This window comes from Haliotis cracherodii, unplaced genomic scaffold (genome assembly GCF_022045235.1).
Source record: "Haliotis cracherodii isolate W230 unplaced genomic scaffold, xgHalCrac1.p SCAF_3, whole genome shotgun sequence".
Lineage (NCBI taxonomy): Eukaryota > Metazoa > Mollusca > Gastropoda > Lepetellida > Haliotidae > Haliotis > Haliotis cracherodii.
The window spans coordinates 52,503,431-52,517,811 of record NW_027266286.1 but is presented as its reverse complement, the minus strand read 5'-3'; the positions used below and the strand labels follow the sequence as shown (position 1 = coordinate 52,517,811).

Here is a 14,381-nt window from a genome sequence, read left to right as displayed (position 1 = left end):
GTGTGTGTGTGTGTGTGTGTGTGTGTGTGTGTGTGTGTGTGTGTGTGTGTGTGTGTGTGTGTGTGTGTGCTATAAGTGAGTGAAACAAAAGACATCAGTACAGGCACACCCAGTACTCATACCTGCCACATCCTCAAGCACTAAACTTACTTACACAATCATCTAACTACATGTCCGCCAACCCTCGTATCACACACACACACACACACACACACACACACACACACACACACACACACACACACACACACACACACACACACACACACACACACACACACACACACACACCGCATTCATCTTTCCCCACCATATCCCTACAACCATTTCATTATGTCTACGTCAGCCATCATGGATCCATGCGCATGCTTTCATACATAATTCATCCTCCCACCATTCCCCACCATCCATCGAACTATAACTATATCCGCCTTTCTGTATCGGTATTCGTGCTTACATACATACACCCTCCAACCATTCCCCTATATCCATCGCACTGTAACTATGACTATAACCGCCTTTGGGCATCCGCACTCATGTTCACATATCGTCACTGCAAAAATAATGAGTGTTAGTCTTTAGTATTAACATTCAAATACGTGATATCTGTATTAGCGATATTGTCTACGCTCCATCGGCGATTTAGTGTTAGCCTTTCTATCTCGTAGTATAAATATTGAAAGAAATTGCATTTCTGAAGACATCTCGATACAGTTTTTACGATGCATCCCGTCTGCACTAGCGCTTGATAACAGCCTAGTTTTTAGGTGTTTCAGTTGTTTAAATTGCTGCTCTTTACCTTCATATTGTTGATTAAACTTTGATACTTTGAACATTATAAGGTTATATGAGACTTTAGAACGGTAACATGCGTTAATGTGTGTGTGTGTGTGCGTGCGTGCGTGCGTGCGTGCGTGTGTGTGTGTGTGTGTGTATAATGACATAAATAGAACAATGAGTAGTACGTCCAGATTAGTGTATGGTCAACATTTAATAATTAAATTCCACAACTCCCCATTTAAGGTTTTTTTTCATGACTTAAAAGTAGATGCAAGAACACAATAGGCCGGAATACAATGTATAATTCTGGTCCACTTCCATATGACCATATAGCATACAATTATCTTTCGGGTCCCGTTTGGATCGGTTTGGGTGGCAGCCCAGATAGCCATAGAATATGTTCATCTCGGAATCTCCCATATAACTGGGGCTCCTCTTCAATTTAAATGGAGTTACTTGTTTCTTTCAAAACTATACAGATTTAGAGACTAAGCATTAGTCTGAATAGACATCACCAGTTTGGAATTTGAAACTAATCTGTGTACAGTAACAAGACACTGCTTAAGTGTCATGTTCAAATGAGAAAGTGGAATCCCATCAATTATCCTTAAAACTATTAATAAACATTTATAAAAGCAATATCGGAAAAATGTATATGCATATAATATCTGGCAATATAAACCAAGATCACCTTCTACAAAAATAGGTTTTAAAAGCTGGTTGATGTTCGTTTGCGTATTTGACTTGCGAAAGTAATCCTTTTCCTATACTCAGACGTTCCTGAGCCTTTAGACTAACATCTAGTCTCTGAAATGAACATATCGTACAGAAAAATCAGTTGTTAGGTATCTTAATAAAAATAAATAAAAGGGAGCCCAGTGACTCTCTTCATTTTCTGATACTGCAGTAATCTAGACTTGCCAAATATTATAGACTTGCATGGGCTGTATTTGATATATATTTGTATCAGGGTCTGAAAGACAGACTACTGAGCCTTGTGCATTGCTAAATATTTTGACTAAAATTATTACCGTTATCATTGTATTAGTTATAAAAAAATGCGTGCCGGTGAAGTACGTGCCATAAATTTAAAAGACACTATACGATTCAGAATTTATCACGAGACTGTGTTTATGAATCATTGTCAAATACGCGAAATCATGCATGCACAGAACGGAAAATTTCGACAAGGCAGTAAACAATCCGCATGCTGCAGAACGATTGATTTCAGTACTTCCGCTAAACGCTTTGTGTGCCGCGTCAAATTCGAGCCTGTAATCTAACACGCGAGAACTGACCAATGAAATCTGAAAAGTAGAAATACCGGTAGACGCTGTTGCTTGATTGACAATGTCAATCAAGAAAGGGAGGAGCTTGATGATATCGTCCTCTCCCAGATAATTCCGATGTCATATAACAACGTTATTTGGGCGGAAAAACGATGGCTTGAAAACGTCCAAGTATCATTCCGTCCAATGACCATATACGGAAAAAACGACGTTTTCGTGTTTGCAGTGATAATGGTTATATCTCACAGTACCCCACCAGTCAACTAAAATTTAAAGTGCCACAGTGATCTGCTCTTGGTCCAATACTAATCACAATAAACACCAAAACAGTGGGAAGAGAGACACAGCTCTAACTGAGATTAAAACCATTGTCGCCGTCATCGAGAATTATTGTTGATATCAAATGTTGGCTGACGACAAACTTGTTCAAATTGAATGTAGATGACAAAACAGATGTTTTGATCATCAGTTCAAAACTAATGCTGCCCACACTTGCCCAGAAAATGGGTTGCTCAACCAATCAGTCACACAGGAAATCTAGGCGTCATCATTGATTCAACATTCAGTTTGAGCAAATGCAAAAAATACATACCATCAGATAAGGAAAGAGACAAATCAGTACATAGGTAGACAAAGACTCTTAGCTTAAAATGCTTAGTTCAAGCATCAAGATTAGAGTTCAGATATAGCCTTATGCACGGCATTCAGCAAAATCATCTGGACAAACTATAGTGTGTGCAATGGTGGTGGCGCCAGCCCAGACAACTGCGTATGGAACCAAAACTTTAGCAGATGTGGCTCTGCTCTATGAAATTAGCTTCCAGTGGATGTCAGGAGATCCAAGGGTGTCAGCAGCTTCCGGTCAACCATCAAGACAATCCTCTTCAGAAGGATTTTGGTGATTGGGTGTTGTGGTATCCCGACGGCGCGGGAGGCTGCGCACAACATTGAACATTGTTAGTCTTGTCCAGACTCGTATTGTGTTGTGGGGTGGTGTCATATCTCTGGATATTACAGAGTGTTGCGTTGAACATATGACAACCAGTTTTACATCATTTGACCTTACACGTGAATGAGTCTAATATGAGTCGCCTTGTCCCAAACTCTTTAATAATTAATTACTGCATGAACTAATTCATATGATGTCAGTGCGTCCGTTACGCGTTATGTATGAACTACCCTATACAAATGTGATCATATCAATTGCTGTTCTGTCAGAAAGCTGTAATACATCATTTGACATTGTTTTTATATTTGTCATGACAATTTAATTTTATACATGTAATATATATGTTAAACATGTGGCAGCTTGTCCCAAACTCAACATGCATAACATATATTGTCTACATGAATATTTCGTGTCAGCATGAACAACCCTTTTAGGTTGGTTGGTTTGTTGTTTAACGCCGCACTATATGACGGCGGTCTGTAGATAATCGAGTCTTGACCAGACAATCCAGTGATTGACATCACGCAATTTGGATCGATGACATGCATCAACCAAGTCAGCGAGCCTGACCACCCGATACCTTTAGTCGCCTTTTACGACAAGCATAGTCGCCTTTTACGTCAAGCATGGGTTGCTGAAGACCTATTCTACCCCGGAATCTACACGGGTCACCCTTATAGGTGTGAGTGAGTTGGGTTTAACGCCGCTTTTAACATTATTCCAGTTATATCACGGCGTGTCAGCTTAATGTGGGAGGAAAGCCCGAAGTGATGCAGGTCTCAGACGGTTACCACTTTGGTGAAACCCACGAGCACGGGTATGGTGTGGACAAACCTAGAAACATAATTGGGGCGAACCGGGATTCGAACCCACAATCATAGGTTTCTGGCGTGTCCAGGGGATGCAACTCTGCACAGCGAATCGCGGCGCCTTAGACGACTGGGCCACCCGTGCCCCCTCTTTTTAGGAATATGATGATATATGTTGATGACCTTGTGTATTATTTGTAGGACGTGATCACTTAATACATGTAAATGTTTATTGCTATGACTTGGTGTTGTTCCTAAACAGGCATTGGGGACCCATTTTATTCGAAGTCCCAAAGGGGTGCCACTTTCTGTACGGAATAAGGGATGGTACACCCAGTGCATAATCACACATGCTTCGGGTTATAGGATGCAAACCTGCCTAAATTGTTCAGAAAGAAATTAGAACATGTTCGTGTCTGTTGTATAAATTCATTTCAAAGAGAGCCATAATGCTAAATTATTTACATTGTATCAATGATGTTCCTTGCCATTTTTTCCCCACATTGTACATCTGGGTCTCAATAATAATTGCAATAATTCAGTAATTTCACTGTAAACATGGAAATCTCAAGAAGATATATTGTAGTGTTGTATGCGATCAGGCACCACGAAAAAGTGTTCAATTGCTTACAATGTAAAATACACATTTTCTGTTCCCTGAGCCATTCTATTACTCACCGTGAAGATCCGGGTTAGAATAGGTCTTCAGCAACCCATGCTTGCCGTAAAAGGCGACTATGCTTGTCGGAAGAGGCGACTCATGGGATCGGGAGGTAAAGCTCGCTGACTTGGTTGAAGCAAGTCATCGATCTCAATTGCGTGGATCGATGCTCATGACGTCAATCACTGGATTGTCTGGTCCAGACTCGATTATTTTACAGACCGCCGTCATATAGCTGGAATATTGCTGAGTGCGGCATTAAACAGCAAACAAACAAACAAAACTCACCTTGTATCAGAGAAGCACAAACATAAGAGTATCTGGAAGCATCGATAATATTCAATACACTGTAAAAGAGAAACGTTTTTTGTTTCCCTACATGGTCACTGGTTGTTCTATGCAAAATGCGTCGGATTATGACATCGGAATTTGCTGTGAGTAAAAGCCCCGCCTACACGATTGATTGACAGTGCCATTCAAGCTGAGCCACGTTGTCCTGGTGTGGCTTATGGTTATAGAACTGTAGGATTAAGTTTCAACTTACAGAACGGAGCGGGAGATATTTCTGAGCAAGGCGGTCGTTCCCACTGAACAAAATGTACTATGGGACATGTATAACTTCAACCATTTAACCTACAGCTCACAAAGCTGTATACTGGTGTATTGACTGCCTATCTGCTGTTTGGTGCTTTATCTCATGAGGGGCAAAAGAAAGTATACCTAGTTTGTTTCTCGTGTAACTGAAAATGGAAATTATTGTTGTTAAATTTGATTATGTCTATTTATCCACATTCATTCCTTCAACAGTTTGTAAATAATAATCTGCAGCATGGTAATTTAACACGTCTAAGTTACCCATCAGCAGTTGTGTTTTAAGCGATTTATTTTCACAAGTTTTAAATCAAATTATATTTTATCAAAATGTAACTATGTAGAAATATTCTTCGGGTGATGACTAAGCGCCAGTACAGTTCATTCTTTAGATATAATATTGCTAACTTATTTTCCACTGACTTACGGTGGGTGTAACATGGCCTATGAACTGACATTGACCGTGGTCGGACTTATGGTAGGTGTAACATGGCCTATGAACTGAAATTGACCATGGTCTGACTGAGGGTAGGTGTAACATGGCCTCTGAACTGACAATGACCGTGGTCTGACTCACGGTAGGTGACCGTGATTTGACCAACATTATGCCACTTGTAACAACCCGAGACCCATTTCCATCTCCTTTTGATAGCTTGTATACCCCTTCACCTCCCGGTTCACAAACATACCCGCTATTGTTCACTCACTAGAAAACACCCACACTGTTATCTACATATAGAACACCTAATAATATTGCAGATATGTCTTATGACCATTCTCCAACAACTCCCTGTGTAGTAGTTGTTTGATCTGAAAGGTCTTATCAAAGGTCGTGTCCTACCCCCGAGACAGCTCTACCATTCGCTACTGCCCTACAGATCGGATGGAAAACTGCTCTGTCCTTTGTGCCGCATGTGTGCCGATACCCGGTCAGACACACCCTGTGATCACACGGACGAAGAGAGGTCTTGGTCGGGCACGTACACCACCGTAGAACTCCATGAAGCCGTGGAGAAGTATGGCTACAAAGTGCTTCAGATCTACGAAGCTTGGCATTTCTACACCTTTGCGAAGTATGACCCCAACACACAGGAAGAAGGACTCTTTGACCCCTATATCGACCAGCGGATACCCCGAGGGATGTACCGATCTCGATGCTTTCAGCAAGGAGATCTATGGGAAAGGAGGCATCCGGTTGGACAAGGACAACATCAAGAAGAACCCAGAACTCAGGCCAAGCTCTTTGTTAATTCGCTCTGGGGCAAGTTCGGACAGCGCTTAGACTATAGTCGACCCGTCTATATGAACGAACCTGCCAAGTACTTTGCTCGGTGGAGAGATGAACAAAATACCATTGACGATATCACCATCATCAACGAACATATGGTGGAGGTGACCGATACACGCAAGGAAGAATTCCAAACCCCTCATCCTCATTTCAATGCCGCCGTGGCTGCTTGGGTCACCACACAAGCCCGTCTCGAGCTGTACGAGGCCCTCACCATGGTGGGTCGCAGGGTCTTGTACTTCAACACGGACAGTCTCATTTACATTCATCGACTCAACAAAACGAATCCAGTCCTGGGCCATTCGTTGGGTGAGTTAACAGACGAACTGAACGGAAACACCATCAAGACGTTTGTGTCAGGAGGTCCAAAAAACTATGGCCTTGAGATAATGAAGCCAAGACCCGATGGAATTCACATCACGGTCTGCAAAGTGCGAGGGTTCACCTTGAATTACAGAAACCAACAATATCTCAACTTTGACACCATGAAAAGACTTATTATGGGACAAAGGCATGGGAAGGAGGGGGAGAAAATCGGCTTGCATTACCCCCATCAGATCATCCATAAAGGACCTCAGCATTGGAACAATCTTGTGACCCGACCCACCAGAAAAGACTACCGTGCCATTTACAACAAGGGATACATCGTCTACAACGAAACCACAGGCGTGCCTGTAGACACGCTCCCCTTTGAGTACAGAGACTAGACCATTTTTTTTCATGATTTTCCTCACGCTGTGTTGGCTGTTGGCGTTTTATCTGGAAGACAGACATGTTTGGAGAGAGTACCATGCCCTGTTCACTTCCATCCGTGAAGCCATGAACCCACGGACCGAAAGTGGATCGACATACACAACTTCGAGAGGCTAAAATCAGGATCGAAATCTGACCAATCAGACGGTAGGATTTTGGACCAATAAGAGACCGTCTCCGCCCTGGGTGGTCCTCTGATTGGTCAAAACACCGTTGTGCTCTCTCTCCCTTGGTAAAAACTTGACTCTATGGAAAAGAAACACAATGGGTGTGCACACTGGGTACCGTGTGGGACAGAAACCAGCCAATGAGAAGGTCGGGTTCTTCACCAATGAGAAAGTTGGATTTTTCCAAAAATCAGGAAGCAGGGTTTCAGTGCCTTTAAATACGACAGACATTCTCTGACCATCACTTTCACTGAACGGTCCAAGCAACACCATGTACCCCTGGGATGACAACGTCTAATACCGCATCGTTAAACAGAAGAGGTAGGGGTAAGTACGAGGACGTTCTGAACCATGAACATCAAAGTCTGATGACCGATGCCGGAAATCGTGAAAGGACCGACATCAAGGAGGATCAGTTAGCTCTGCATAGGCAGATGATGAGATCGAGTGCCTTGTACGTAGCTTCCTATGCCATGATAGAGAGGGTAAAGACCGGGATATGCCATTTGGATGCCTAACGTGTGGCTACGTGTGGAAAAGGGACTTGACCAAAAAAATACAACATGGCGGACTGAACCCTCATCCACAGCAAGAACACCCTCACTAGCAGCATTCCTCACAGCGACAGAAGCAGCAACAGCAACCACACCTGCAGCAACAGAAGCAGCAGCAACACCCTCACCAGCAGCCATAGTAGCTGAGGCAGCAGATGGATCCTCAAGCAGAAGAAGAAGAAGAAGAAGAAGAAGAAGAAGAAGAAGAAGAAAAAGAGGTGATGCAAACCCCATGGGTGATGATCCCACCTCCCTCAGATGCCAAACAGGACAGATTCATCAACAGGCCAGGTTCATGGATACCCTTTAGCACCACATAAGAAAACCCATCTCTCTCTCATTCCTCTCTATAAAAAGACCAACCCTTTACCGAGAGGCATCAGTCTGATGAGAGAAAATGACGCCACAGGCCAAGACACAACGACACCTTCTTACCGCTGGGAAGACACAACACAAAGGACTTCCTACTCCCCTTTGGACGGCCTGGTTGGAAAAAAACAACTTTCATCCTGAACATCCAGCAAGTTTTGGCAGTTGGCGACCTTTGTGGAAAGCAGCACGGCTCAAGATGCAAGAACCAGTAAAAGGAACCAGGAAACCATTCAATCACAAAGTCAAATCAAGCGTTGGTTGCCAACCCCAAGTTCCTACACCTTGCACAAACCAGCCAGACGCTCCTTTCCAAGAGACCGCTATCATGTGTGAGCCATCGATGAATTGTGGCAAGCAGACTTGAGTGACATGATTGCCTTCAAAGACGATAACCAAGGATTCAAATATCTGCTGTGCATGATTGATTTTTTTTCAAAGTTGGCATGGGTGCAACCCCTGAATGCCAAGAACAGTTCTGCTTTGACCGAAGGTTTTTCAAACCTTGGTAATCCAACAAGCCAAAGGATGACTACCTGCTCAATTGCAAACAGACAAAGGCAGAGAATTTGTCAACCGCCCTTTCGAGGCTCTCATGACGAAGCACGGCATTCATTTCTACACCAGTCAAAATCCTGAAACGAAAGCAGCTGTGGTGGAACGGTTTCCACGGACAGTGAAAAATAAAATGTGGCGAAACTTTACTCAGCATGGGACCCGACACTATGTGAAAGTCTTACCCCAGTTGGTCAAGTCGTACCACGTCATGTACATCGGACCATTGGTCAGCGACCTGAGGACGTCCTCCAAAGAGATATCATGTCAGAAATTCAGACTACATGGAGGAAGGACAACAGCAGCAGCGCAAACGGAACACAACAAAGTATATTTTACTGTCAGGCACCCGTGTACTGTTTATGGTGGACCGTCTGGTGACAGGGAGAACACCTCCCATGTATCGAATCAAAGATGATCATGGTGTAGTCCTCAAAGGAACCTTTTACCCTGAAGAAATACAGCCCATCTTGAAAACAGACGATGTGTATGCCGTGGATCGCATGCTGAAAAGACGTCCAGGGCCGAAACAGGGTCTTGGTGACATGGTCCGGCTACCCTGCCAGTTTTAATTCTTGGATCCCTGCAGATCATTTACAAATAAAATAAGGAGCCTGCCATCACTCGGGCTCATTCAGAGGGTGGACACACGCGATGACAGAACCTCCACCACCACCACCACTGCAGAGAAGCGAAGTCGTCTTTTTTGCTCATGATCATGGTGATATATGGCTTGATCATCATGAGCATGCTTTAGTTGGCCTTGGATCACGGACAGAAACAGTTGTGGACAGCCCTGCTTTCCGGTTGTTTGGGAAAGCAGGGAGCGCTATGCCACAAACACAGTACGGAGCCCTCCGTTACGAAAGTAAGAAGATTCCTATCGAGAAAGGCGTCTATTCATCTGCAAATTTGGTGAAAACCCTCAACCGTTTGATTCAGGAATATTTTACGAGTGTCTTGAAAGAACAGTCCTCAGACAGCGTCCAAAGTGATGGGAGACGGTTTGTCATAGCTGCCAGGTATCCCCAAGATAGTTTACAATTTGACATGCTTGGCGATGGAAAGGTGCGGTTCCAAGGCCCTGAAGACGTAGCACTCCATTCAGGCGAATCACTCTATGGCACGGAAGTGATCATGCCAAGTCCACTCTTGAGATTTGTTCAACTACCGCTCCTCGGTGAGGAGGAGTATAAAACCTACACAGAGACGTCTGTTCCCTTGACTGCCTTGGCCCAGTGGCAAGAGGGGGCTACTCCCTTGATAGGTGGGTAGGTGGAAATTACAGGTGATACAAAAACGAATCGCCTGTCAGGATTTGATACCGTGTACATTGACCTGGTCAAAGATCAAATTGTGGGCAATAAGATGGGGCCATTGCTATTCCACGTGCCGATGTCAAAGAAGATGATGCAAGACAGTGTGGTGATTTAAAGCCCTCAACACAATCGCTACCTCGGGGCGACCCGTGCCATTCCAAATGGGGAAAGCCATCATGACACTTCACATCATACGTTGCCACTAACACTCAAGCAACATGTTGGGACACGTGTTGGCACACCAGATGGATCGCGGACAGTTCGGTCAACGTTGGAGAGGCATCAAAGTATACAAAGGACGGTATCATCAACGTGGCAGTGGCCTTGGATGTATCTTGAAGATGGCATTGGCTTTCCTTAAATCTGCCGGAACATCGGTGCTCAAGATGAAACATCGTGGAACAGCAGCCCTGAGATGGATGTCTAGGAGGAACGTGAGGAGCCGAGACCCCTATAAGACGTAAAGCCGTCCCCACTCGCCTCCAGAAACAGCGTAAAAGGAAAAGAAGAATGGTTCAAAGGTCAGTCCTCATCAGACTTTCAAACTGACCAGACTTCCTTCAAGGCAGAACGAGGGAGGAACATCCATCCATCCATTCATCCATCATAATGATGCGCCGAGATACTTGTGAATGTTCAAAGGCCCAGTTGGATCTCTTTACCGTACCCCCGGTGTCCACCTCGGTGCAAGAGGGTCAGTGGATTCACTATAGTCCCTTGGCGCCACCCTCCTGTGGCAGGACCACTCCAGTTTAACATTTCCAATCCTGTGAACGCTTACATTGATTTGAAACAGTGCTATATGAGAGTATGTCTATGCATGACGAAAGAAGATGGCACGGATACCATACTGGCAGATAACCCCGCATCGACAGTAAACAACTTGATGCATTCCATGTTTCGTGAAGTGCGTGTGCAAGTGGGACACAATCAGTTGGAGATCACACCATCCATGGGCACTTACCCTTACAGAGCCTATTTGGAAACCCTTCTGAGTTATGGTACAGGAGCGAATGCAAGAAAGAGAGGCGTCAGAACGCGACGTGATCTTATCGTGCCCACCAAAGAAGTGGAACTGACAGGACGTCTACACCTGTTTCTTCAAGACCGTTATCTGGTGGAAGGCGTCCCTATGAAACTGGAATTGCTACGAAGTCCCGATGAATTCTTCTTCATGTGTGCTGCTGATGGTATCTACAAACTAGTCCTGACCAAAGCCGAATTCTATGTCCGTCAACTCCGAGAAACACACGTGTCCAGTCTGAAAGTTGGGGTGACTGCCAAGTATCCCCTTTCCCGTGTGCAAGTGACCCCCCATGACATTCCGAGAGGTGGTAGAGACTTTCACAAGGATCAGCTCATCGGTGGCCAATTACCAAAACGCGTGGTAACAAATACTGGAAAACTATACCCAAAACTTCCACAGGGCGACTGTTCATTTGATATCTGTCAAGAGAAAGTTATTCAATAGTTATTTTCGTCAACAATTGCAAGTGATTGAACATGAAGTGCACGTGCATCTGCTATAACATTGTACAACATAATTAATAAGCACTCAGAAGATTATGTAAACACGTAAATATCATTAATTAGATCATTGAGAGTGCCTGCCAAAACAACCTACGTAAGGGGAATAACTTTAGTTTTTTTTCACGACTTTAACAAAAAACATTTGTGAAAACATTATTTCATAATCTTTGTTGGATGAATTTGACACTTCGGAAGTAGAACCTCCCCTCGAGAATCCAGGTGTTGTTAAGACTTTTATGCCTTCCTATTGAAGAAGTTAATGTTAGGTGCCAACTAGAACAGTGAAACCACTTCTTGCCAAAATAACGGAAGTCTGACTTTGGTCATGTTTAAACAATTTTTTATATTTGGAGAGGATATTTTTAGCAAACGTATGAACACAATCTGGGCCAGAATCACATCAAACATTAGATAATGTAAATACTTCCTTTTTGTTCTATGATGCAACAACAACTTTAGTCTCACCTTGGTTGTTTTGCCTAAGGTTTGTAAGTCTTCAATTGATCTTTAATTACTAGCAATGGGTTTGATACTCTCTCTCTCTCTCTCTCTCTCTCTCTCTCTCTCTCTCTCTCTCTCTCTCTATGAAAATGGTATAATTAGTATTATTTAAACAAAATAGATAAATGATATTGAAATATAAATACTCACAACAGCCAGTCAGTTTGGCTGTTACTACTAGCCTTGTTTATTGTCAAGGAGCTGTGCTCCAATGATCAGGCGTGCCACTGAACAACAATAAAGTAATAATGAAAACGTGGTAATGGGTTCAAAGGTTTATTACTATTAGCTAATAGTATCAAAGGCCGACACGGAAGAGATAAACAAATCTATACTGAATATAATCGCTGATTAAATAATCAGCAAATACAAAAGCAGGTGAGCTGCGCAACTGGTTTACAGTAATAAATTGCGAGTAGCTAGAACAACACTTTGATACCAACAAGATGCATCATTAGCCAATTAAATCGGCTGCAACCAAAAAACACCTCAGTAAATCAACTCAACACTCTCATGAGTGAAGAACTTTGGCCTTGTTAATTAACGGGAAATACACAAGGAAGGCCTATACCTAAGATAAGTTCCTTGGACAATATAATAGACGCAAACGTCTGAATATCAAACAAGTCTAATAGACTAAACACTCAGCCATTTTGACTGAGCAAGGAAATTCTAAAATGCCCCCAAAACTAGACAATCAAGGTAGGTTATCAACGGATTACTAGAAAAACGGAGTATGTATTCAACTTAATACCAGCAGAGTTAGTTAGTACCTAACGAAACCGCACACCAGTATTTTTGAAGCATACTTGGAATGTATTTTTATATATCTCGTAAATTCCTAGTGTCCAGCTTCCTGATAATTTCATCTAACTACATGTTATTTCTTGCAAAATTAATATTTGTCACTTCATATGTGATATGTTTTTCTCCAAATGAACAACTTAAATGATATTATGTTCGTATAGGAAAACGAAAAAAGTTGATGGTTCCTGAAATTTGATATATTGGGGGATATTTTCGACAACTAACTCTTGTCTGAGAATGTTACTTAAATTTAAGGCATCAATTCCCTTGATTGCAAATTTCAAATTCAAGAAATTGCGGCCTCTGTCTGATTTAGTGGAGTATTTCTGGTTTGACCAAACGTTTCAACGTGATAGCAAGAACTATCTAGTCGATACTGTAGGCTCTTACTGTTTGTAGACCTATCCATCAGCAAAGGTTGCTGGAGTCGTCTAATTACTTTCCGTGACGCAGAGTATAGTCTTGTTCTTACTTTGTCCAGTCCCAATGGTTCCTGAAAGAGAGGCAACAAATCTTCCAAATGAATGGCATCATTTGTCCTTCGTCCTTCCTTGTGACCATGGCTGCGTTGACGTCTTTGGGATGCCGGAATACATTGACATTAGCGGTTCTTTGGTTAGAAAGATTGCCAACGTCTTTTATTGTATCACTGTTCCTCCCCACAAGCACTGCAAAACATTGAACGTTGTGTTTCATCATAAGAAGGGAGCACGGGCGGCCCAATGTGGAGTTTGTTGCAGTTTGTAGCAGTTTGTAGACTTGCTCGTAGACCTGTAGCTCACACGTGCAGCTGCTTACTCGAACTGCCCAACTCGTACGACACTTGTCCCCAATTTCGAACAATTGTCAACATACAGAATGCAAACGTATGGGTGATGGACATTATCTTCCAAGTCTTCATGCAATCATAGTCTGTTTGGTGTTCTAAGAAGCGCCATGATAGAGATGTGATAAAAAGACTAAACAACTTCTAATGAGTAACGGGGGCACGGGGGGCCCAGTCGTCTAAGGCGCCGCGATTCGCTTTGCAGATTTGCGTCCCTTGGGCACGCCAGAAACCTATAATTGTGGGTTCGAGTCCCGGTTCGCCCCGATTATGTTTCTAGGTTTGTCAGCACCATACCCGTGCTCGTGGGTTTCACCGAAGTGGTGAACGTTCGAGACCTGCATTATTCGGGCTTTCCTCAAACACCAAGCTGACACGAAGTGATATAACTGGAATACTGTTAAAAGCGGCGTTAAACCCAACTCACTCACTCATCATAAGGAATAAAGTGATGACACACACAATACAATAATACACACTTGTTGCAAGAAACAAGAAACAAGAAATCCCTATCCACAGGTGAAACCATATGTTTCCAATATATCTTTCAGGGTTTGAAAATTAAGATGTAATTAACGGATCATGGTTCCTAATGAGACGAATTTGAAAATAGAAAAAAGAGCTGTTTTGGCT

The 14,381-nt window shown here is 43.0% G+C and overlaps 1 protein-coding gene across 1 annotated transcript; it reads left to right on the top strand.

Annotated features, from left to right (window-relative positions):
• The first annotated feature begins 5,991 nt into the window (after window positions 1–5,991).
• On the top strand, window positions 5,992–7,074 carry LOC139475520 (uncharacterized). The gene has a single exon (XM_071258711.1). It carries the CDS (start codon window positions 5,992–5,994, stop codon window positions 7,072–7,074), a length of 1,083 nt encoding a protein of 360 aa, XP_071114812.1.
• Window positions 7,075–14,381: the final 7,307 nt, after the last annotated feature.

What these genes read in the sequence shown, in the direction of transcription:
- LOC139475520 (XM_071258711.1), top strand. Translation starts at nt 5,992, where the DNA reads ATGTGTGCCGATACCCGGTCAGACACACCCTGTGATCACACGGACGAA.